Source organism: Carcharodon carcharias, chromosome 5, assembly GCF_017639515.1.
Source record: "Carcharodon carcharias isolate sCarCar2 chromosome 5, sCarCar2.pri, whole genome shotgun sequence".
Taxonomy (NCBI): domain Eukaryota; kingdom Metazoa; phylum Chordata; class Chondrichthyes; order Lamniformes; family Lamnidae; genus Carcharodon; species Carcharodon carcharias.
Window position 1 is genome coordinate 36,136,984 of NC_054471.1, and position 26,049 is coordinate 36,163,032.

At 41.3% G+C, this 26,049-nt stretch overlaps 1 protein-coding gene across 1 annotated transcript in view; it reads left to right on the forward strand.

The window, feature by feature from the left end:
• The first annotated feature begins 1,539 nt into the window (after positions 1-1,539).
• Positions 1,540-26,049, forward strand: part of LOC121277837 (serine/threonine-protein phosphatase PP1-beta catalytic subunit) — a 118,404-nt gene continuing 93,894 nt past the window's right edge. The window contains exon 1 of the mRNA XM_041187517.1: positions 1,540-1,862. Coding sequence (XP_041043451.1) covers positions 1,811-1,862 — 52 coding nt within the window. The 5' untranslated portion in view covers positions 1,540-1,810. The remainder of the gene's footprint in view (positions 1,863-26,049) is intronic.

Below are 26,049 nucleotides of genomic sequence, written 5' to 3' on the forward strand. Positions count from 1 at the left end.
TGAATACGCTGCCCTCCACTCTCCCATTTCCCTCTCTCTGTTTTTATTCCAGTAGTGACAGGGTTACTCGATGAATAAGCTGCGCTCCTCCCTCACATTTCCCTCTCCGTGTGTGCTTAATCCAGTTGTGACAGGTTTCCGCAGTGAATAAGCAGCCCTCCTCTCTCACATTACCCGCTCTCTGTGTTTATTCCAGTAGTGACAGGGTTACTCAGTGAATAAACCGCCCTCCCCTCTCACATTTCCCTTTCTCTGTGTTTATTCCAGTAGTGACATGGTTACTCAGTCAATAAGCCGTACTCCTCTCTCACATTTCCCTCTCTCTGTGTTTATGCCAGTAGTGACAGGGTTACTCAGTGAATAAACTGCCCTCCTCTCTCACATTTCCCTCTCTCTGTGTTTATTCCCGTAGTGACAGGTTTACTCAGTGAATAAGCAGCTCTGCTCTCTCACATTTCCATCTCTCTGTGCATTTATTCCAGTAGTGACAGGGTTACTCAGTGAATAAGCAGCCGTCTTGTCTCACATTTCCCTCTCTCTGTGTTTATTTCAGTACTGACAGGGTTACTCAGTGAATAAGCTGCCCTCCTCTCTCACATTTCCCCCTCTGTTTATTCCAGTACTCACAGGGTTACTCAGTGAATAAAGTACCCATCGTCCTCATATTTCCCTCTCTCTTTGTTTATTCCGGTAGTGACAGGGTTACTGAATGAATAAACTGCCCTCCCCTCTCACATTTCCCTCTCTTATTCCAATACTGACAGGTTTATTCAGTGAACAATCTGCCCTTCTCTCTCTTTGTTTATTCCAGTCGTGACATGGTTACTCAGTGAATAAGCAACCCCATCTTTCACATTTCCCTCTCTCTGTGTTTATTCCAGTAGTGACAGTGTTACTCAGTGAATAAGCTGCCCTTGTTTCTAACTTTTCCTGCTCTATGTGTGTTTATTCCAGTAGTGACAGGGTTACTCATTGATTAAACTGCCCTCCTCTCTTAAATTTCCCTCTATCTGTGTTTATCCAGTAGTGACAGGGTTACTCAGTGAATACATTGCCCTCCATTCTCCCATTTCCCTTTCTCTGTGTTTATTACAGTATTGACAGGGTTACTCAGTGAATAAGCTGCCTTCCTCCCTCACATTTCCCTCTCTGTGTGTTTATTCCAGTAGTAACAGGGTTACTCAGTGAATAAGCTGCCCTCCTCTCTCACATTTCCCTCTCTCTGTCTTTATTCCAATACTGACAGGGTTATTCAGTGAACAATCTGCCCTCCTCTCTCTCTGTTTATTCCAGTAGTGACAGGGTTACTCAGTGAATAAGCAACCCTTCTCTCTCACATTTCACTCTCTCTGTGTTTATTCCAGTACTGATATGGTTACTGAGTGAATAAGCTGTCCTCCTCTCTCACATTTCACTCTCTCTGTGTTTATTCCAGTACTGATAGGGTTTCTCAGTGAATAAGCTGCCCTCCTCTCTCACATTTCCCTCTCTCTCTGTTTATTCCAGTAGTGACAGGGTTACTGAGTGAATAAGCTGCCTGCTCTCACACATTTCCCTCTCTCTCTGTTTATTCCAGTGGTGACAGGGTTACTGAGTGAATAAGCAGCCTCATCTCTCACATTTCCCTCTCTCTCTGTTTATTCCAGTAGTGACAGGGTTACTCAGTGAATAAGCAGCCCTCCTCTCTCACATTTCCCTCTCTCTGTGTGTTTATTCCAGTAGTGACAGGGTTACTGAGTGAATAAGCTGCCCTCCTCTCTCACATTTCCCTGTCCTTTGCTGCTCTGGGTTGAACAGTGTTTGCTGTAAAATGGCGGACGGCGAGCTGAATGTGGACAGTCTGATAGCTCGGCTCCTGGAAGGTGAGGCGTGGAATCAGTTTGAAGACGGCTTTTTTTGTTCCCCCCCCCCCCCCCCCCCCGCCCAGCCAACCCTCTTTATTTCCGAATTATTTTTCTCCGGAGGAACAATGGAAAACCTGTCATTTTGTGTCTGTGAATCCGAGTTCGCGTTTCGAGGGGCGGCGGGAGGGTTTCCCTCTCTCGTCCGGTCCTTAAAACAAACGCCGGCTGTCGTGGGGTTTTTTTGTGTGTGTGGTTGTGGCCGGGGTGGTGGGGGTGGAATTTGGCCTGTCGGCTGGAGGAAAGGGAACCATGTGTAATCATTAAACTCTAGATGTGAAAGGAAAGGATTTTTTTTTTTTTACCGGCGGCGGCCTGCTGGGGCTCCGGGCCTCGGTGTGGTGCTGTTGTTTGTCCCCGGCTCCGGTCTCGCGATCCCCCCCTCCCCTGACAGGGCGGCGACGAACCGGCGGCCGTTGAACCGGCGACAAATTCAAACCCTTGGCAGCCGCCCCTCGTGCGGGTGGAGGTGGTGTTGCTGACTTTTTTTTAAAAATTAAAACAGAAACATTTTCTTGTGGTATTCGAAGAATTATTTACGTAGCCCAATTAATGCCACTTTCTGTACACGTTTAGTTGTCTTTTCCTGTCAATCAGTTGCTAACGTTTATTTCCATTTTGGGATTTATGTTCTCATCACAGGCTTTTGTTGTAAATTTTTTTTTTTAAAAAATGTATTACTCAGCTTTCGTTTTCAAAGGTTTGCTTTTGAGTGAGGAGGGAGCTCAGTCCCTGCCTCAGCTCCTAATTTGTTGCAGGTAGTTTTGGACTGGTGAATTTTTGGTTGTCTTACTCATCATCTTTTGTGAGGGAAACTTTTTTTTTTGGATGTAGATCCTCGATGTGTTCCTGGGGTGTTTTTTCCTGTACTTTTTTTTTATATTTATGGTAAGGAAAGCTGTGATTATGGAGCTCGCCAGTCCATTCCTTACAAGGAGACTTTCTCTGGCTCTTGCCTGATGTCAACTCTCTGGGAATACTTAATGTGTTGTGCTTGTGGGTGTGTTTTTCCCTCCCAGTGGCAGCTGGATTGCGTTCCACTTGTTTGGATCTCATTCCAAAGAAAAAGGACATGTTCTTTACTGGTTATTTGGAGGATGCGGCATCTTTCCATTCATGAAAGGTGATGGATGTGCAGCAAACAAATCCATTTCAGGTTGGGTGTCCCCATATGGCGCACCTTTGCTGCTGGCAGAAAGGGCTGATCCTTGAGAGGCAGGTTCTGCCACAAGTGCCACACATGAAGCTACCAAGAGTCATTGGGGGTTGTACTTGGTGGGGTCTGTTGCCAAGCTGCTGTAGCCACTGGTCCTATAGTGATGCACACCAGCCCCCGCAAGAGGTGTTGCCATTTTCCTCTGAGGATTTGTTGAAATAAAGAAAAATCTTGGTGTTATGAGATTAATGCCCTTTTTTTCTCTTTCTGTGGGGGAGGTGAATAAGTATTAGAAGCATTCATAAATTACGTGTTGAACAAAGCTGGTATGACATTACCAGCGATGTAATAATTTGCATTATTAGTGAAGCTGCCTAAATAACACCTGCAGGTGGTATGTTGTTGTTTTGGATTTTAGCAGAGAAATGTGGTTTTATTACATTGTAGGTAGTGTAGAGGTTAATGGGTTGTGGTGTGGGCTGGCTGCACAATTTAAGGGACTACTTTAATTCAAAGTTCATTTGGAAAAATGCTGATAAAATATGACTTGCCTTTTTTTTAAACAGGTCATCTTTAACTCTTAAGGCTCACAAGGTTGAGCTACCTTGGCACTTGGTGGGGGGTTGTTTGGTGTAGTATAATCAATGGGGAAGCTATAAAGTGGTCAGCAGGGACTTCAGATTGGCCTACAAGCATATCAGAAACTGTCTGGAGCTTTTGTGATTGGGGCCAGTTTTCTGATTTTGGGCTTGCCCCTGAAGCTGCTCTGGGATCCTGCCCTGTTCATAATTTTCAGGATAAGTTTTCTCTATGTATTTAAAGAAAAAAGTAGAATTGAGAGAGTGCTTGTTTATTTTTTCCATCTTTTTCCTGCTAATTTTCTCTCCTTTCTGAAAGACATTACCATATTGGGTGTAGTTCCTTAGATCAAGATTGCGATCTGACACCTCGATCAAAATTCATTCTCGTCCACTTGTGCACATTTCCAGCAGAGGATAGAAGCTGACTGATCCATACAATTTCATGATACTAAGGCCAATTCTAATGTCTTTACCATTGAGTCGTGGGTGACATTAGATAACTTAGCACAGACAGTAGATTGTACCTGAGGCCTTCCCGGTATCTCTGACTCATCTCATTTTCTCAATCAACTGAAGTCATGAAAGTAATTATTACTGTTTCTTTGCTGCTTTTAAAAATCCTGAAGCAAGTTAAATTCTTTAGTACAGTGGGGATATGTCATGGCCAGTAGTTTAATGTGATGCTGTACATAATAGTATCTGGCATACCAAATTTCTACACTAGAGCAGTACCGTTGTACCAACAATGCTTTTGTAGTAAATGGGTAATGCAAACTGAGAGACATGTATTGCCAGAAAAGCCTAAAGGAGTCCAGCTGCTGCTCGAAACAGATGCATCACTGTTTTTTTTTAAACACTGCTCAAAATAATGGTTTCTAATAATGAATTAAGTTTTAAAAAGATGGATGTTTTTCTTTCATTTTTGGCATGTACTTTTTTTAGCCTAAACTTCTGTGCAGTTATAGTTTCGAGCAAAATGCAGAGGATAGTATAACCTAGACATTTGTTATTCTGTTATAAAATGATGTGTTTTAAGATTATAAATTGTTTCATCATAATACTTCTAAATTAAATTTAAAATTAAATGTCATTTTTTTTAATATAACGAGTATAATTATTCAGTCTTGCCTCCGGTCATCTTGGTCAGCTGGAGGAATGGTTGCAATAGTGATTTGATTGTGTCTGCTATCAAATCATTATCAGGGTATAAATGGAGAGTCCTCCTGAGAACAGTTGTGCTGGTCTGCTTGTACTTAATTTTGTTTTCTATGTTTTATCTGGAAGACTAGGTTAAACCCAAGCATATTTTTCAGGGTTGAAATAAAATATTTTGTAGAAAAGGGAAGAACTGTATTTCTGATAATGGAACAACCTCTCAGTACAGCAATGAATTGTCTGACCAGATTATGTAATTAAGTCCATTGTGGAGCTTAAAACCGCAACCTCCCAGGACAGGAGTAATGCTACCAACTGAGCCAAGTTGAAACTGGAATCTAGTAGGAGATGTGATCGTTTGTTACGGATGAGAAAATACCTTTATACTGGTAGTCATCTATATATGGAATGTGTTGTCATTGCAAATGAATTAAATTGACCTAGGTGGCTGAACAATTCGCATCTAATTTTCCATGATCTGCAATAGTTGATGCCACTTGTGCAGAGGTGCAGGTCATTGATCTTAAACTTGTTATTCAAATGCTATATGTGGCTACTTTCCCTGTCTATTCATAGCAGCTGTAAAAACATCATGGATTTCAAATTTATCATGGGGTTAGTTACTTTTGCTGTATCATTGGCACTGTAACTATGATTTTTTTTCAATATATAGGAGGTATAATATCCCTGTATTTCTTGCCCAAGTCCGATGTCCTCTCTTGGTTGCAGGCTGGTATGAGGCTAGGAGGGCAGCCAGTCTGCTCTTGGGCTTCTGCCATGCCACTCCATGCCAACATTTTTGCACCCACACCAAAACTCCGGAGCAATGCTTAGCCCCTTCTTGGCACTTACCCACAAGATCACTGTTCTAATTGAGAATTTGTCTGGGAATCCACCCTATTTCCTGCTGTTGGCTTGGAGTTTTGCATCAGTGCTCTAAAATTTGATGGCAATCCCAAAAAGTAAATTTTTAAAGTAACTAGAAGGAGCTGAAGTGGGAAACAGTTGTCAGTGTCACAGAGACTTACTGTTATCATTTGTCATCATTGTCAGAACTAAGCAATCAGCAAAAAAATTTAATGGGTCTGATTTTGCTGAAAAATGGCGGTGCCTGAACAGCATCTACCATTATTCATAGACAATACGACCAGCAGCTTTTGGCAATGAAGAGCTAGTCTGTGAATTACAAGTCACCACAGATTGCTGTTGATTTGCGCGAGTCTGCTGTTAACTTCATGAAAACTGCCATCTCTCAGCTTCTCAGTAATTAATTTTCATGAAGTTTGTTTGGGTCACTAAGCCGAATTCCTGGAACTCCCTCCCTAACAGCACTTTTAAGTGTACCTACGCTACATGGACTGCAGCGGTTCAGAAAGCTGGCTCACCACCACTTTCGAAAGGACCATTAGAATCATTGAGTCATTACGGCACAGAGGGGAGGCGGTGGGGGAATTACTTAATGATCATTGCAGTATGATTTTTGTAGAAGGAAGCCATTCGACCCATCAAGTTAGGGATGGGTAATAAATGCTGGTCTTGCCAATGATTCTTGCACCCCAAGGATGAATATATAAAAAAAAGACCATTAAACTCATCACAAGAAGTTGAGTCCAATAATTATTAGTGTAAATATCCTTTTAAACGTGTGATAATTGCTGATGACCTCTAGTCAACATCTCAATCCCAGAAAGTAAACAATTATAAGTGTTGAATTGATGGAATTTCTAAGTGCAGAGAAACTGCCTTGAGAGGACCTGCCCTCACAAAGGAGCTCTTATATGCTACAGAGGGGAGGCGGTGGGGGAATTACTTAATGATCATTGCAGTATGATTTTTGTAGAAGGTGCAATATCTGTCAGGTGACCATGCTACTGTGAATCAGTTGAAAAATTAAGTTCTGAAAGTGTAATTTGATCACTGGTATGTGCTCAGTTAACTGGTCTCAGGCAGGGAAGAAGTTGATGGGCTACAACTGCCCAGAGGCACTGAGGCCAAGGGAGAGTTGAAAAATCAGTCATATTTCAAACTCCTGGTTATTGTATATCCTACTGACTCATGCTAGAAACTGAAGGTAGATTTTGGGGTTGGCTGTGTTGCCTACCTCAATAGACTATCCATCTGGCATTTGGAGGGAGGGACCAGAGGACTTCTGGCATCCTTGGACCTCGGATTAGTCAGCATCTTTTTAGAATAGGAAAACTTGGAGGGAAAGAAATAATCAAATCCAGCTTTATGTTTGAAGTTTGAAACAGGATGCTTAATGTGGCATTGTTTTCCTTAAAGCAGAGAAGATTCAGAGGAGCTGATCAAAATCGGGAACTCTTTTGTTTGAGTAAATAAGGCAAAATTGTTTTCAGTGCAGGGGGGTCTGTTTATGGGCGGAAAGGCTGGACTAAGAGACTAAATTGGACAGCTTTTTCAAAGAACCGGCTCAACCACAACGGGCTGAATGGCCCCATCTGTGCCACAAGATTCTATGGGAAGGTAACACAGATTTTAAGTTCTTCTTCCCACCAATTACCATCCCGTGTCACACTACTTCCATTTCCACGTTCTTTCATTTTTGCTATTAATCTCTGATACAGGACCTCTTTAAATGCTTTCTAGAATTTCATACTAACAACATTCATACTCTTGCCATTTTACCATTTTAAATACCTTAAGCAGTTTGTCAAACATTACTTACCCCTCAAATCTATGCTGGCTCACTTTGATCATCCCATTTTTTTCCAACTGTCCAGTCACTGTGTTAGATTCCAGCAATTTTCTCATGGCTGATGTTTCTAGATCTGTAGTTACTTGCTTTCACCCTCTTTCCTTCCTTAAGTAATGGGATTTTGCAGTCTTCCAGTCCAAAGGCACAATTCTGGAATCCAGAGAGCTTTGGAAAATGTGTGGCTCTCACATCTGTAATTTCCTGCACCAATCCATCTTTTATATCTCAAGTCTATTACTTTTTCCACCAAGTTTCTCCCTTTAACTTTTTTAGCCGTTTCCCTGCGCTGTTGGTTTTATAGTTTTTTCTTCATCCCTGAAGTTTCTTTGTGTTATTCCCTTCTTATGCATCTTACATTTTTGTATCTTTTTTTGAGAGATTTGTACATTGCAACAATCAACTGGATTTCCACTAAGTTTCGTTTGAGCTTGGTATTATCTCTTACCTCATTTGTTAACCACAGTTACTTAACTGCACAAGTGGGACCTATACATTTAAAAAGAAAAAAAATTGAATTTGTTTGGTGCCTTTCACACCCTCAATGTCCCAAAATGCTTTATAGCCAATTAATTAGTTTTAAAGTGAAGATTCTCTCAGTACTGCACTGAGATGCCAGCCTAGATTATAAGACATCAGAGCAGAAATTAGGCCATTCGGCCCATCGAGTCTGCTCCGCCATTCAATCATGGCTGATAAGTTTCTCAACTCCATTCTCCCGCCTTCTCCCCGTAACGTTTGATCCCCATACCAATCAAGAACCTATCTATCTCGGTTTTAAATGCACTCAATGACCTGGCCTCCACAGCCTTCTGTGGCAGTGAATTCCATAGATTCACCACTCTCTAGCTAAAGAAGTTTCTCCTCATCTCTGTTCTAAAAGGTCTTCCCTTTACACTGAGGCTGTGCCCTTAGGTCCTAGTCTCTCCTACTAATGGAAACATCTTCCCCATGTCCACTCTATCCAGGCCTTTCAGTATTCTGTAATTTTCAATCAGATCCCCCCTCATCCTTCTAAACTCCATCGAGTATAGACCCAGAGTCCTCAAACGTTCCTCATATGTTAAGCCTTTCATTCCTGGGATCGTTCTCGTGAACCTCCTCTGGACCCTCTCCAGAACCAGCACATCCTTCCTGAGATATGGGGCCCAAAATTGCTCACAATATTCTAAATGTGGTCTGACCAGAGCCTTATAAAGCCTCAGCAGCACATCCCTGTTTTTATATTCTAGTCCTCTCGAAATAAATGCCAACATTGCATTTGCCTTCCTAACTACCGACTCAACCTGCAAGTGAACCTTAAGAGAATCCTGGACTAAGACTCCCAAATCCCTTTGCACTCCAGATTTCTGAATTCTCTCCCTATTTAGAAAATAGTCTATGCCTCTTCTTCCTACCAAAGCGCATGACCTCACACTTCCCATGTTGTATTCCATCTGCCACTTCTTTGCCCATTCTCATAACCTGTCCAAATCCTTCTGCAGCTTCCCTGCCTCCTCAATACTACCTGTCCCTCCACCTATCTTTGTATCATCTGCAAACTTAGCCAGAATGCCCTCAGTTCCTTCATCTAGATCGTTAATGTATAAAGTGAAAAGTTGTGGTCCCAACACTGACCCCTGCGGAACTCCACTAGTCACCGGCCGCCATCCTGAGAAAGACCCCCTTATCCCCACTCTCTGCCTCCTGCCAGGCAGCCAGTCTTCTATCCATGCTAGTACCTTGCCTCTAACACCATGGGCTCTTATCTTACTGAGCAGCCTCCTGTGCGGCACCTTGTCAAAGGCCTTCTGGAAGTCCAAGTAAATAACATCCATTGGCTCTCCTTTGTATAACCTACTTGTTACCTCCTCAAAGAATTCTAACAGATTTGTCAGGCATGACCTCCCCTTGATGAAACCATGCTGACCTTGCCCTATTTTACAATACAATTCCAAGTATTCTGAAATCTCATCCTTAATAATGGACTCTAAAATCTTATCAACGACCAAGGTCAGGCTAATCGGCCTGTAATTTCCTGTCTTTTGCCTCACTCCCTTCTTAAACCCGGGGGTGGGGGGGTGGTTACGTTAGCAATTTTCCAGTCTTCTGGGACCCTCCCTGACTCCAGTGATTCCTGAAAGGTCACCACTAATGCCTCCACTATCTCTTCAGCTATCTCCTTCAGAACTCTGGGGTGTAATCTATCTGGTCCAGGTGATTTATCCACCTTCAGACCTTTCAGTTTTCCTAGCACCTTTTCTTTGGTAATGGCCACCATACTCACCTCTGCCCCCCGACTCTCTTGAACTTTGGGGATGTTACTCATGTCTTCCACTGTGAAGACCGATGCAAAGTACCTATTCAGTTCCTTGCCGTTTCTTTGTTCTCCGCCACTACTTCTCCAGCGTCATTTTCCAGCAGCCCAATGTCCACTTTTGCGCCTCTCTTACCTTTTATATATCTAAAAAAACCTCTTCTTTTATATTACTAGCTAGTTTACCCTCGTATTTAATCTTCTCCCTCCTTATTTCTTTTTTAGTTGTCCTCTGTTTTGTAGGCTTCCCGATCCCCTGGTTTCCCACTGCTCTATGCCGCATTGTATGCTTTCTCTTTAGCTTTTATGCTGTCCCTGACTTCCCTTGTCAGCCATGGTTGCCTCGTCCTCCCTTTAGTATGCTTCTTCCTAGAGATGAATTTTTGCTGTGTTTCCTAAATTATTCCCAGAAACTCTTGCCATTGCTGTTCCACTGTCTTTCCTGCTAGGTTCATCTCCCAGTCAATTCTGGCCAGCTCCTCCCTCATGCCTCTGTAGTTGCCTTTATTCAACAGTAATACTGTTACATCTGATTCTAGCTTTTTCCTCTCAAATGGCAGGGTAAATTCTATCATATTATGGTCGCTTCCTCCTAAGGGTTCCTTCACCTTAAGCTCCCTTATCAAATCTGCCTCATTACACATCACTAAATCTAGAATTGCCTGTTCCCTAGTGGGCTCCACCACAAGCTGCTCCAAAAAGCCATCTCGTAGACATTCCACAAATTCCTTTTCTTGGGATCCACTACCAACCTGAACTTCCCAGTCTACCTACATATTAAAATCCCCCATGATCACTGTAACCTTGCCTTTCCTACACGCCTTTTCTATCTCCTGGTGTATCTTGTGCCCCACATCCTGACAACTGTTCAGAGGCCTGTATATAACTCCCATTATGGTTTTTTAACCTTTGCGATTCCTCAACTCTATCCACACAGATTCTACATCATCTGACCCTACGTTGTTCCTTGTTATCGATTTAATTTCATTTCTTACTAACAAAGCAACCCCACCCCCTCTGCCAACCTGCCTATCTTTTTGATAGGATGTATATCCTTGGATATTTAGCTCCCAGTCCTGATCCCCTTGCAGCCATGTCTCCGTGATGCCCACCACATCATACCTGCCAATTTCAATCTGCGCCACAAGCTCATTTACCTTATGTGTTCAACAATCTGGATTGAGACGAGAGCACACTACCTCTGACTTGGGCAAGACTGGCAATAAGGATATGCGCTTGATATGACTTGTAACATATCAAATACTCTTTCTTGCTGATCTAAATTGGTTCCTGGTCAAGCAATGTCTTGATTTTAAAATTCTCGTCCTTGTTTTCAAATCCATCCATGTCTTCACCATTCCCTATCTCTGTAATCTCCTCCATCTCCATAATCCCCTCCTCCCCACACCCCGAAATATCTGCACTCATCTAATCCTGGCCTCCTGAATATCCCAGATGGCCATTGGTGGCCATGCTTTCAGCTGTCTAGGTCTAAGTCCCTCCCTAAATCTCTCCACCTTTAAAACATTCCCTAAAACTTATCTCTTTATCAAAACCTTAGGCCTAAAGTTTGATGGAGTGGATACAGAAAGAATGTCCACTCTTGTGGGGAAGAACACTACTACAAGTCATCTATATAAGACAGTTACTAAGAAACCCAATAGGGAATTCAGAAGAAACTGTTTTATCCAGAAGGTGGTGAGAATATGGAATGTGTTACCATAGGCAGTGGTTGAAGTGAATAGTATAGGTACATTCAAGGGAAAGCTAGACAAGCGTTTGAGGGAGAAGGAAATGGAGGATTACGATAGTGGATATTAATGAGGAAAGATTGAGTGGAACACAAATACTGGCATGGACTGATGGGGCTGAATGGCCTGTTTCTGTGCCATATATCTTATGTATGCAATATCTCCTTATTTGGCTCAGTGTCATATTTTATATACTCTGAAAAACACCTTTGGACATTTTATTGTATAAAAGACAACTATATAAATATAAGTTGTTGAATAATTTCTGCTCTGTGACTGTATATTTATCATTAACAGTCTGCCCTGTTTCCTGTGGTCAATTCATTTCCCATTCCTTACATAAATTTGAAACCTTGGTTTGTGACTTTTCCTTAATCATCTCAAACTTAATGTCAAATTCAATCATGCATTATTTTAACAGAAAATTCTGGAAATACTCAAGTTCTAGAAGCATCTCTGGAGAGAGATAGAGTTCATGTTTCAGATTGACCTTTTGTGAAAATTGGAAAAAGTTAGAGATGTAATACATTTTAAGCAAGTACAGAGGAGAGACCAAGAACAAAAGGAAGGCCTGCAATTAAGAGGAAGGTGGGAGAGATTAAATGACAAGAGAAATGATGATGCTAGGCAAAAATTGTGCCACATGCATGCCCTCAATCTCAACCAGCACCGACACTCTATCTCAAAGCTGTCCTGCTCTGCAGTTCCATTTTATGCTTCATCTCATCTGGTGCTTTATCATTTTTATCCTACCTTTCAGGTATCAAGATCACAAATTTCAACTTCTGGATACCAGTGCCCCTCTGAATCCTTCTGTCCCTTCACTTTCCTCTGACAGCATCACTTCTTCCAAACTTGCCCTTTGCTGAGTTTTCAATCCTCTCTCCCTCCCTCCCGTTCCCCTTCCATCTGGACCCCTCCTGAACGTCCTGTCTCGATCTTTTTATTTGAGAACTATCTGGTGACATCAGCCATTCTCTATTTCCCTTACTCATGAACTTATCTTCCTCTGAACTTGCAGTACTCCGTTCTTGCAGATCCAACCCTAACATTGTTATTAATCCTGCTGACAAGGGTGGCATGGTTGTTATTTGGAAAACTGACTTTTAGCTAGTTAACACATCTCCTACCTTTCCCTGGACCATGACCCTACTAGGGAACATTAGGCCATTGTTTCCAAAACTATTACTGACATTTCCTGTGAAGACCTTCACAACTTCCAACTTCATCGACCCCCATCCAATTATGGCCTGCTTTAATCTCCTTCCTAAGATCCACAAAAAGGACTGCCTGTTAGACTCAGCCTACACCATATTCTTGCCTTAAAGAACTGATTTTTTTTCTATTTCAACTTGTCTTTTTCTCTCCTTGTCCAGTCTCTTCCCATCTACATCTGTGACTTTTCTGACAACCTGTTACCATCTCCTTTTGCCATCATTCCTAGAAGAAGCATTGTTATTTAAAGAAAAATCAGGAAGAGGAACCGGGGGATTTAATGGCAACTTTTAAATGAATTTAAGAAAGGTAACCTTCGAAAATGCAGAAGTTTGTTTTCTTTTATTTGTTCATGGGATGTGAGCATCACTGGTGAGGCCAGCATTTATTGCCCATCCCGAATTGCCCTTGTTCAGAGAGCATTTAAGAGTCAACCACATTGCTGTGTGGAGTCATATGTAGGCCAGACCAGGTAAGGATGGCAGATTTCCTTCCCTAAAGGACATCAGTTAACCAGTTATCGATCATTGTGGTTAAGATCTGGAATGTACTGCTTGAGAGTATGGTGGTGGTAGATTTAATCATGGCTTTCAAAAGAGAATTGGGCAATTATCTGGAGAGAGAAAAATTTGCAGGGCTACAGGGAAAAGACAGTGGGACTGGTGAGTTGTTGTTGCAGAGAGCTGGCATGGACCTAACGGACCAAATGGCCTTCTGTTCTATAACCATCCTATAATTTTCATTTTTTCTGCCTTCTGCCCTGTCAAAGACCTTTTTGTTCTCCCCATCCTGCTTTTTCCTCGCCTCTGCACTTCAATCCTTTACATCTCAAAACTTTTTTCCAGTTCTGACAAAAGATCATCAGTCTGAAATATTAACTATTTCTCTGTCCACAGATGCTGCCAGACCTGAGCATTTCCAGCATTTTCTGTTTAAATTCAAATTTCCAACATTTACTGTATGTTGCTGTTGTATACGTACAAATCTAATAATTTAGATTTGTTTCTCGGGTCAGTTATCAATAAAAATCTAAAATCAGTTTAACTATGCAAGGTCACTGTTCAGATTGCTGATGCTCATTTATTACTGCTTGGTTTCAATTTACAGTGGACAACAATGGTACTGTTTAATTCTTTGTGCATGTTGGTATTATTGCTGTGCTATTGCTTCTCAGCACCATGCTTTACAGAGGTGCTGACTGGCTGAAATTAAATAGCTCAAACTTCAGTGAGATTGATTGCGTTATGCAGGCTGGAAGGGAAATTTGGCTGATCCATCTCTTCGTTTCTTTTGTATTACCATTGTTTAACATCCAAACATCCTAGCTTGTAAGTATACTGGCACCAATAGCTAAAGGAAATATTGAACTTGAACTAATAAGCTACTAATAGAATAATGCTAACACTGGTTCAGAAGATGATATTTTGGCTGATACAATCACTGTAGTCCTGCTTTCTAGACTTTTGTTCCCCTTACCCTTATCCAATCCTCCTTTGGACATCATAATTGATTTTGACTTCTTTTGATATATTTAAATTCATCACCCCAACTTAGACTCACCACAACAGTAACAAACCTGTACCCACCAACACTTAGACCATAAGATGTAGGACTGGAAGTAGACCATTTGGCTCATCGAGAGCTTCACCATTCAATGAGATCATGGCTGATCTGAACCCTCAACTCCACTTTCCTGCCTTGCCCCATAACCCTTGATTTCCTTACTGATTAAAAATCTGACTAATTCAGCCTTGCATATACTTAGTTACCCAGTCTCTGCAGCCTTCTGTGATAAAGAATTCCACAGATTCATTACCTCTGAGAGAAGAAATTCCTCCTCATCTCTGTCTTAAACAGGCGACCCCTTACTCAGATTATGCCCTCTGGTCCTAGGCTCTTCCAAAAGGGGAACCAACCTCTCAGCATCTATCCTGTCAAGCCGCCTAAGAATTTTATATGTTTCAATAAGGTTGCCTCTCATTCTTCTAAACTTCAATGAGTACGGACCCAACCTCGCCTCATAAGAAAATCTCTCCAGACCTGGGATCAACCTAGTGAACTCTGGACAGCCTCTAATGCCAGTATAGATAAAGGGACCAAAATTGTTCATAGTATTCCAGGTGTGGTCTCAGCAGTGCCCTGTATAGTTTCAACAAGGCTTCCCTATTTTTATATTGAGATGAAAGCAAAATACTGCAGATGCTGGAAATCTGAAACAAAAACAAAAATTGCTGGAAAAACTCAGCTGGTCTGACAGCATCTATGGAGAGAAAGACAGTTAACGTTTCGAGTCCGTATGACTCTTCAGAACTAAAGAGAAGTAAAAATGTGGTGAAAAGGGGGGTGGAGCAGGTGAAACTGGATAGAGGCCAGTGATAGGTGGAGGCAAAGGAGAGGTTGCAAAAGATGTCATAAACCAAAGGTTGAAGAAGGTTGATGGTGGTGATACTGGCTAAAGGAGGTGCTAATGGAGCCATCAAGAGTAGAAAGCAGAATGAACAAGTGACAGATGGCCCTAGTGGCGTGGGGAGAGGGTAGGGGATGCTGTGGGGGGAAAAAGATCGAAATAGGATAAAAGGTGGGGATAGAACAATGAATGGAAATACATTTTAAAAATAGGTGGGAAAAAATATATATATATAAAAAAAAAATTTTTAATTGAGAAAAGGGGTGAGGATGGAGGAGAGAGTTCATGATCTGAAGTTGTTGAGCTCAATGTTAAGTCCAGAAGGCTGTAAAGTGCCTAATCGGAAGATGAGTTCCTGTTCCTCCAGTTTGCATTGAGCTTCACTGGAACATTGCAGCAGGCCAAGGATGCACATGTGGGCATGAGAGCAGAGTGGTGTGTTGAAATGGTAAGCAACAGGAAGGTCTGGGTCACACTTGTGGGCAGACCGAAGGTGTTCCGCAAAGTAGTACCCAGTCTGCGTTTGGTCCCTCCAATGTAGAGGAGACCGCATTGGGAGCAGCGAATGCAGTAGACCAAATTGGGGGAAGTGCATGTGAAGCGCTGCTTCGCTTGAAAGGAGTGTTTGGGCCCTTAGATGGTGAGGGAGGTGGGGGGTAACGACGTAAAAGGGCAGGTGTTGCACCTTCTGTGATTGCATGGGAAGATGCCTTGAGAGGGGGTTGAGGTGTTGTGGGTGATGGAGGAGTGGACCAGGGTGTTGCGGAGGGAACGGTCCCTACGGATTGCCGACAAGGGGGGTGAAGGGAAGATGTGTTTGGTGGTATCTTTCTCTCCATAGATGCTGTCAGACCTGCTGAGTTTTTCCAGCAATTTTTGTTTTTGTTCTCCATTTTTACACTTTATTCCCTTTGAAATAAAGGCCAACGTTCCATTTGCCTTCTCTATTACCTGCTGAATTTGTATGCTAGCCCTTTGCGACTCATGCATGACGGTTCCCAAATCTCTGTGCTGCAGCTTCCTGCAGTCTTTCTCCATTTAAATAACATTCAGCTCCACTATTCTTCCTGCCAAAATGCATAATCTCACATTTTCCCACGTTATATTCCATCTGCCAAGTTTTTGCCCACTCACTTAACCTATCTATATCCCCCTGTAGACACTTTGTGTCATCCACACTGCTTGCCTTCCCATCTATTTTTGATTAATATGCAGATTTGGCGAGAGTACATTCACTTCCCTCATCTTAGTCATTAATATATATTATTTGCCCCAACACTGATCCCTGTGGCACTCCACTAGTTACAGGTTGCCATCTTGAAAATGCCCCACTTATCCCAGCTCTGTCTTCTATTACGAACAAAAATAAAATAAGCTGGAAAAACTCAGCCAGTCTGACAGCATCTGCAGAGAGGAACATTCTGTACTGATGAAGAGTCATACAGACTCGAAACGTTAACTGTGTTCCTCTCTGCAGATGCTGTTAGACCTCCTGAGTTTTTCCAGCTATTTTTGTTTTTGTTTCAGATTTCCAGCATCCACAGTATTTTGCTTTTATCTGTCTTCTATTAGTTAGCCAATCCTCTTTCCATGCCAATATACTACCCCCACACCATGAGCTGTTATCTTATTAAGTAGCCTTATGTGCAGTATCTTATCGAACACCTTTTAGAAATCCAATTTTTGTTATTCATTCATAGGATATGGGCTTCGGTGGCTGGACCAGCATTTATTGCCCATCCCTAGTTGCCCTTGAGAAGGTGGTGGTGAGCTGCCTTCTTGAACTGCTGCAGTCCCTTTGGTGTAGGTACACCAACAGTGCTGTTGGGAATATATCTATTGGTTCCCCTTTACTTATCCTGCTTGTTACTTCCTCAAAGAATTCTGATAAATTTGACAGGCATGATTTCCCCTTCATGAAGCCATGCTGACTCTGCTTGATTATATAATGCATTTCTAAATGCTGTGCTGTTATATCCTTTATAATAGACTCTAACATTTTCCCAATGACATGTTAAGCTAACTAGCCTGTTTTTTGTCTCCACCCCTTTTCGAGTAAGGGTGTTAAATTGGCAGTTTCCAAAATACTTTTAATATTTTTTACTTCAATTGGTGTACACCGCTCAGAATGCGCTCTCAGCCACCACTAAGTTTGCCAGGGCAAAAATTATAATTATACTGCTGAATGTTTTCACAGTTCAAGTGGTAACATGAAAATGTTGAATGTCCACCATTATGCTTTACAGCAATCTTTAGGACAGCACTGCAGTTTTTGCTTTATTTTAATAGGTTAGTAGCTGATTGTATTAAATTGCCAGTAAAGAGATGCTAGAAAAGGCTTTGTAGTGTATGCAAGTCTGGTTAATTGGATCTTTTTTCCCATCAATTTTAATTATGGAACTGGAAAGTGGCTTTGAATGCTGCATTGGATAGAATTTATAACCAAGTATCAAGCGGGTTACTGTTAGGCTGTCTGGCCATTAGCAATTGAGGTGTTTATTGAAGGGCTTAATGAATGCTGGTATCTATTCATAGTTACTAATCTGTCCAGCCCTGATATTGTGGCCTAGCGAGCAAGTGGAGCTGTGAGAGTTTGAGATAGAATTTTCATCAGCAAATCAGACTTATGAAGTAGCTCCTCACTAAATTATACTGGCAAATTGCTCAAAATAGATCTGCTAATTTGCAAAAGATGAAAGAAGAAGAAAACAATCTAATTAGTGCACAGTGTTTGTCTCTACAGCTTATATTGTTTCTCAGCTACTTTTCCCAATGCAATTGAAATAAGTTGAGTTTTGAACATTTGTTTTCATGTTGAAAGTCAATTAATTTGCCTACTTGCACTTTGAACAAAATAACATAAATACAAGTGATAAAATGGTGAACAGATTAGAAAACGGAGCACATTGGAAAAATAGGCTATAAAAGAACAGGTGATGAAATGAGAAATAATAATTGAAGGAGAAAACTGAAAGGGCTATATCAAATGATGTAATGGAGCAATAAAGCCATTGATTCACTTTTCTACAGAAAAGTGGATAGAACCAGAATGTGATCTACAAAATCCAGGATTCCATGCAATGAAGTAACAATTTGACTTATTTAGTCACCTAGGGCCTAATTATAAATGTTAGGGCTTGGGGAATGTAATCTCCAAAACAGTGGCATAAACCCTGGAATCTTATTCTAAATGTCTTATTCCCTCGACATGAAACTTCGGCCCTGCCAATAATGTATAAAATTCCTCTAGTTGAAGGAGTCATAAGTTCTGAGTTCTGTTTGAGTATTGATATCCCAACACTGATTTTTAGAACAGTTTTTTAGTGTCTCAATTTGTTGTATTTATGCAAGTTAGGTTTTAGAATACCCTGGTTTTTCATGCAATTTGAATTTAAAAACAAAATGTCCTTTGAACTATAGCCCATATGAAATGGCAGGCAAATCAAGAATGAACAATCCGATTTGCTCCAACGAGGATCAACTTTTTTTTTCCCTGGAAGAATGTGTAAATCTTTAATCTTTTTCCTTTTTGTTTCATACTGCCACCCATTACTTGTGCCTGCCTTGCTCCCATTAGTTTCTATGTGATTTAAGAAAGCAAGGTGAGTATAAAATGCTGTGATAGCACAAAGCCTGTCTTTTTGTTCATTGCTTTCCTATTTTTGTGGTTTTCAAACTTTTGGCTGGGAAACCACATGGAAGTACAGAAACTGTAGCATTCCCTGCAAATACTGACACACTAACAGTGGGTCCACCTATGTTCTAACTTCCAAACGACATGCTAGTTGCCTGAAGACAAGCAGTACAATGAGTGGGGATATTTGTAAGCCAGCAGATTCAGAGATTCAGTGAACATGGGTCTCATCTGCAATTACAGTGCAGATTCTCTAGCCTTTGAGTGCCAAAATTTGAAAATACTTTTTCTAAAGCAGCAAAGAGATGGGTGGGGTGGTTGAAAAGGCGTTCTGTCTGAGTTACCATACATTGGTGCTTCAGTGTACTTGTTTCTGACTTGTCGGTGAGTTGATCGCCTACGGGTGCAGATTAGTGAAACAGGTTGATTCAGTGATGTTTTGTTTTTCCTTCTGCCTGTTGTGGATAAGCTTGTCTCTGCAAAAATCCTCCCTCCACTGCCTTGGCCAAGTTTGTGAACTTATTAGCAAATCAGTATGCTGTACCACAGGGCCATCCAATAATTCAAAAAGATTCAAATGACAGCATGCTTATGGACTTTTTTAATATGTTTCACTTGTAAAGTGTTCATATCAGCAATTGTTTCAGCTGAATGAAGTTGTTTAATCAGCATATCTCTTAAAAAATGAGATTTCCAGAAATTTTAAATTTATTGAATTTTTTGAAGTTAAATATATTACTACAGTTACAAGATGGATAAAATTTAGGGAGACTATCCAATTTATATTAGAAGTTTTACCCAGAAGGATTATACAGCCCCCAGCATGGTAGCTGACAGCTTTGTAAAAAATTTCTGGATTTTCACCTCCAGTGTTCTAATTGGAGATCTGTTCTGTGTTGATCACTCTCTTTGCATGAAGAAGTCTATTAAAACCCTTAGATCGCTTTCAGCTTCATGCATAGCTATTGCAATATCATTTATTTGGAAGACTTTTTTGTCACCCATTTTTTCCCCTGTATTAAATTGTGTCTGACATTGATCCAGCCACTTTGTGTCCTTTGTTTGCCAACTTCAAAAGATGTTATCTTCTCAGATTTACTAGCCTCTTGTTTGATTAAGTCTGTAAATTTGACCAGTTTGCATTGAGCTTATGGATACTAACAAGATCATTTTCACTGGTTACCTCCCTTCAGTTGTTTTGATGATGGTGTGTTGCCATGATGGTGTTGAGGAATTCTAGGAGTTTGCCTCTGCCTTAATGAAGGAATAATGATATTCCAAGCCAGAATGTTGTATGATTTTGAACTGATGTTCCCACAATATTTCTGCTCTTGACCATCACCAATGAATATGTGGGGCTGGAAGGTGTTCTTAAGGTGAGCCTGGGGAGTTGTTGCACTGCTTCTTGTTGCTAGGACACACTGCTGCCACAATGCCTTCTTGGTGGAGGGAGTGGATACCTTGTCCATTGGCAAGGCTACTGATTGAATGGGCTGCTTTCCTAGATGATGTAAGTGTTTTGGCTGCACTAATACAATTAAATTACAGATAATGTGGGGCATCTCACTTAGTTCTTCCTTTCTGCTCAATTTCTTACCATTCCCAATTTTATCAAGTCCCTACTGCTTTGAATCTAAAGTAGTGGCCTTCTGTGACAAATTGTATTGCTTTTCAGAAGGTGCCATTTTTTTTTGAAAATGAGCACCACTGGTAGCCTATCTCCCATGTATTAAGTCAGTGACTCTCAAATCTGATCTCTTGACTACTGCAGATGAATATCATCCATCCCTGGATTTAAGCTCTTTTAGCATGACTAGGACTTCAGTCTCATTTATGCTGAAGTTATTAATTTTACTTACACACAAGCAGCACTTAATAGCAATAATCAGTCCCTTTGAAGGGAGTTATCATTTAGTCATCGTCTAAGCACCATGCTGAGTGGTGTAGGCAACCATGATCTTCTATTTTCCAATTGTAGCAACCATTTTAAAAAATATATTTGTTCATGAGATGTGGGCATTGGTGGCTAGGTCAGCATTTATTGTCCATCCCTGATTGCCCTTGAGAAGGTGGTGGTGTGCTTCCTCCATCAACCACTTTCGTCTATGGATGACCGTTGACGACCTTGTCTTTGGAGTTCTGGTTAAGCCAGTCTTTAATGTTGTCTAGCTGCTTCCTTCGCTGTTGGCCTCTTGCTCTTCTTCCACTAATCTTTCTGGTGGTGATTAGACACTTCTGAATGGATAGCGTGCCTGAGGAATTCCCTTTGGTATTATTTAAGAGATCTCATTCTTCCACAACCAGCACTACTACTTCTTCGCCAGTTCTTTTCTCCCCTCAGATTACCTTTAGGATCCTCCTTAAACACCACAGTTTGAAGTGGTTGATTTTCTTTTCCTCTTTCCCGATGTTCCAAGCTTTGCATTCATAATTCATTACTGACCAGACATAACATTTTAGTATATAAATTTTCGTTTCAATACTCAAGCTGATGTTTCTTAGAATGTTGCTTAATTTTGTAAAAATACTTTTGACTTGTCTAATTCTCTTTCGGATTTCAGCACTGCTTTTGACACCTGATGTTGCTGTGCTTCCCCGATAGTTGAATTAATGGAATAAAAACAAAAATACCTGGAAAAACTCAGCAGGTCTGACAGCATCTGCGGAGAGGGAACAGTTGACGTTTCGAGTCCTTATGACCCTTCATCAGAACTAAGACATATAGAAATGAGATGAAATATAAGCTGGGAGAAGGGGTGGGACAGGAGAGCTCAATAGGGGGCCAGTGATAGGTGGAGGCCAAGAAGATACTGCCAAAGATGTCATAGATAAAAGGACAAAGGGTGTTGACGGTGCTGATATTATCTAAAGGATGTGCTAATGGGGACATTAAGGGTAGCAAGCAGGACAAGCTAGTGGCAGGTGGCCCTAGTGCAGGTGGGGTGGAGGGGTGGGGGGGGAGAGATCTTCTTGGCCTCCACCTATCAATGGCCCCCTATTGAGCTCTCTTGTCCCACCCACTTCTACCAACTTATATTTAATCTCATTTCTATATGTCTTAGTTCTGATGAAGGGTCATACGGGCTCGAAACGTCAACTGTGTCCCTCTCCGCAGATGCTGTCAGACCTGCTGAGTTTTTCCAGGTATTTTTGTTTTTGTTCTAGATTTCCAGCGTCCGCAGTACTTTGCTTTTATCTTAGTATTGAATTAATGGACGCGTTCTAACTTCCATTTACTGTGTTGTTGTATACCGAAATGTCCTTTTTTCTTTGACCGTAGTGTACATTTTCTTGCACTTTTCTTTTCGATTGTATCCATTAATCATTTAGTATAAACTATATTATACTGATTCTCTGTTGCTCCACTGTGGGACTGAGCTATTATGTTTGCCTTATGATTTTACTTCAAAAGTAATTCCTTGGTTGTGAAGAGGCTTAAGATATCCTGAGGATGAAGTGCTTTTTAATTGCAGGTTTGCCCTTTTGTTCATTCTGGTATGGAGTAATTGGGTTGAATGAATCTACTCAAACTTGCCAATGTAATTAATTCTCTGGTTCCTGTCTTGCGTTTTGTATGTATAGCTTTTTTTTTTGTCCAGCCTCATTGCCCCTCTGACAGCCATATTAACATGTTTATAAATGTTCTTAAACGCAAATCCTTGCAGGATTTATAGAAGACATTTTTCCTCCTTATCTCGCCAGATTAATTTGTTATTATAGACTTGCTTAGTCTGTATTTACTAAACCCAGGTGTATTTTTAAAGTCTCTGTTCAACATTATGGCTTTCAAGCTGTTCCACATTGGGAATCTGGCATCAGTCAGTCTGCTTAAGGTCTTCTTTCGTATTCTTGACAGTTGACTATTTGGTCAGTTGGGTTTTTGCACTGATAATTGCAAACTTGGCCATTCTCTAATTTACCCTAAAAGTGCCACAACTTCTTTTCCTGTGTGCCACCTACCAATGCCAGATCAAATATGTACTGCCTCTTGTAACTCCCTTTATTCACTGTAAATCGCCTGCTCAGAGTCCATCACTTTTTTGCAAGTTAACCAAAATGATTGAATGAAAGGTAGGTAGAAGAATACCACTACATCATGGGGACAGGATATTGCAAATTGCAGTTGGGTCATACTGATCCGTGCCTTAGTTGTATTGTTCATATCCCTTCATACTCTTAGCTGACAAAATTCCATCAATTTGAAGCTTGAAATTGGCTCAAGATCCAGAGCCTTTAGGAGCAGAAAGTTCCAGATTTTCACTACCCTTTGTGGAAGAAGTATCTCCTGATTTCATTGCTGAATAACTTTGCTCGGATTTTAAAATAATGCTTCCCCCACCAGAGAAAATAGTTTTGGGCATCTAGCCTTAATAATTTGTTTATGTGGACAGCTAAATCCTTTTCTTCTCTGCGGCTTGACTTTGCCTCAACTTTTAACTCCAAGAGGGAGAAAAATTGAGTTTATGCAACCTGCCCTCCTAATTTAACCTTTTAAGCACAGTATGAACCTGGTGATTGTCCACTATACAACTTTCACCTTTCCTTTCACCACCCCACCACCAAAACACTTGCCCCCAGCCAAGCCAAAGTCCAATGTGTCAAACTAAATGCAGTACTCCAGAAATGGGCTGACAAAACTTTTGTACAACTGAGGCAGCACTTGCTCACTTTGTGAATTGCAATCCTGCCTAAGACACAGGCCAGCATCCTATTAGCCTTTGTGATTACTTTTTGTACCTGTGCATTAGCTTTTAGTAATTTGTTTATGTGGACAGCTAAATCCTTTTCTTCTCTGGGGTTCCTAGTCTCTCACCAGCAAGAAAACATTCCCAAAGTGGAAGACCACATAACTCCCCATGCTGAACTCCAACCGCCTTAGTTTGACCACTCACTTAACCTGGCTACGTCCCTTTTATATCTTGACCCTAGATTAGTATCCCCTGCAAACTTGGGTGTACAACTCTCTTCTTCCTTCATCCTAGCCACGCCCATGATGGAAAGCTGAGAACCCAGCAAAGTTCTCTGGGGGACACTATTTGTGATGTCCTTCCAATCAGAGTTGTTCCTTTATTCTTGCTATCTGTCTACCACGTCCCAGTCAATTATCAGTCCAAGTCGCAAGGGTATCTCAATTTCTGCGCGCTTTTATCATAACGTGAAACATATTTACGGCTGTTCAACAAGTTGTAAACTACAAGATTTAAATTTCATGATGTCTCCATCAAAAGAGGCCAACTAGGCTTCTAGCTTTGCCACTTTATCATGACCTTTACAAAACTTTGTAGACAAGGAACACCCTTAAGTTCTGCAGTTTATGGTGTTACAGTTTGGTTGTGTTTTAATAATAAGTGCAAGTGGACAGGGTCATGTTCTAGGTATATTTTAAATTCTCAACAGTGCAAAATCAATTTTTTAAAAACAGTTGGGAGCTATAGAAATATCCTCAAGTTTATCCAGTATAGTCTGTCTTCTTTGAGAGTGTTGTAATATCCTCCTTGACAGCTACTGTTGTCATTTTCTTTTTGGTAACCTCTTCAGTGAAAACTTAGGCAAAGCATCAATTTGTATCCTGCCTTTTAGCTGTTTGCTCTTGAGTTTATTTTGCTCCTACAGAGTTTAATTCTTGTTTAGTTACTTGTGTTTCTATAAGATACTTTTATTTCTTTTTATATTCTTTCATATTTCACTGTTCCTCGCCTTCCCAACATAATCATTCCCCCTTGTCATCCTCTCCTTCATTGTTTATATACTTTACATATTCCTTTTCTTTTAGATTCATTTTTATCCTCACTTCTTTATTCATCCATGTTATCTCGTTCTTAGTTGGTATATTCTTTAATGAATAGTACATTTCCTCCTGAAATCTGTTCATCTCTCCTTTTAGATATTGACTGTGCTTCTGCTTTGCAGATATTTTTCTCCAATTTATATCCCCCTTGATCATTATATTATGATTGCTACTCCCTTGATGTTCTCCCAACCTCATCCACCCTGACCCCTTTTCCATTGCTAGCTCTAGCAGTGTTCCTTCCTGTTGGGTTCCTTGCATATTAGGTCAGAAAAGAGTATTGTGTAAACTGTAAAACCTTTCTCCTCTTTTACTGTCTTTCCCTGCCAGTTTGTTTAGGGGTAAATGAAATCCCTCGATGATTCTGTTTTCACTCATTTCATGCATTTGCTTACATATTTTCCCTCCGCTTTTGACTATTTGGAGGCCTGTAGCATTGTTCCTCTTTTGATTGATTCCTTCCTATCCTTTATTTCAGTCCATGTGGATTGTGTTCTGCCTATTTATTAGTTATGTCTTGCCTTGACACTGCCATTATTATTTATGATTAACGTAGCTACCCTATCTACCTAGCAAAACTGGAGTCAATAGGAACGGGGGGTGGGGTGCTGTGTGTGTGTGGAGGGTGGATGGAATCTACACTGGTTGGAGTTATGCCTAGGTTGTTGGAGGCTAATCATCTCGGTTCCAGGACATCACTGCAGGAGTTCCTCAGAGCAGTGTCCTAGGCCTAACTATCTTCAGCTGCTTCATCAATGACTTGCCTTCCATCATAAGGCCAGAAGTGGAGATGTTCACTGATAATTGCACAGTGTTCATCACCGTTCGTGACTCCTCAGATACTGAAGTAGTCCATGTCCAAATGCAGCAAAACCTGGACAATATCCAGGCTTGGGCTGACAAGTGGTAAGTTACATTCGCGCCACACAAATGCCAGACAATGACCATCTCCAACAAGAGAGAGTCTAACCATTGTCCCTTGACATTCAATGGCATTACAATTGCTGCCTCCCCCAATATCAATAACCTGGGGGTTACATTTGACCGGAAACTGAAATGGACTAGCCAAAGGAACACTCTGGCTACAAGCGCAGGTCAGAGGCTGGGAATCCTGTGCTCTTTAATCCCCAACACCAAGAGTGGCTCGGTAGTGCCACTGCTGGCCGAGCCCTAAGGGACATAGCTGCTAGACTGGATCCGTGGCAGGTGGTGAGGAAGCCAACAAAAGGAAAAGCATACTTGACTTTATCCTCACCAACCTGTCTGCTGCAGCTGCATTTGTCCGTGACAGTATCGGTAGGAGTGACCACCACACAGTTGTTGTGGAGACGAAGTCTCGCCTTCACATTGAGGATACCCTCCATCGTGTTGTGAGGCACTACCACCGTGCTAAAAGGGACAGATTTGAAACAGATCTAGCAACTCAAGACTGGACACCCATGAGGTGCTGTG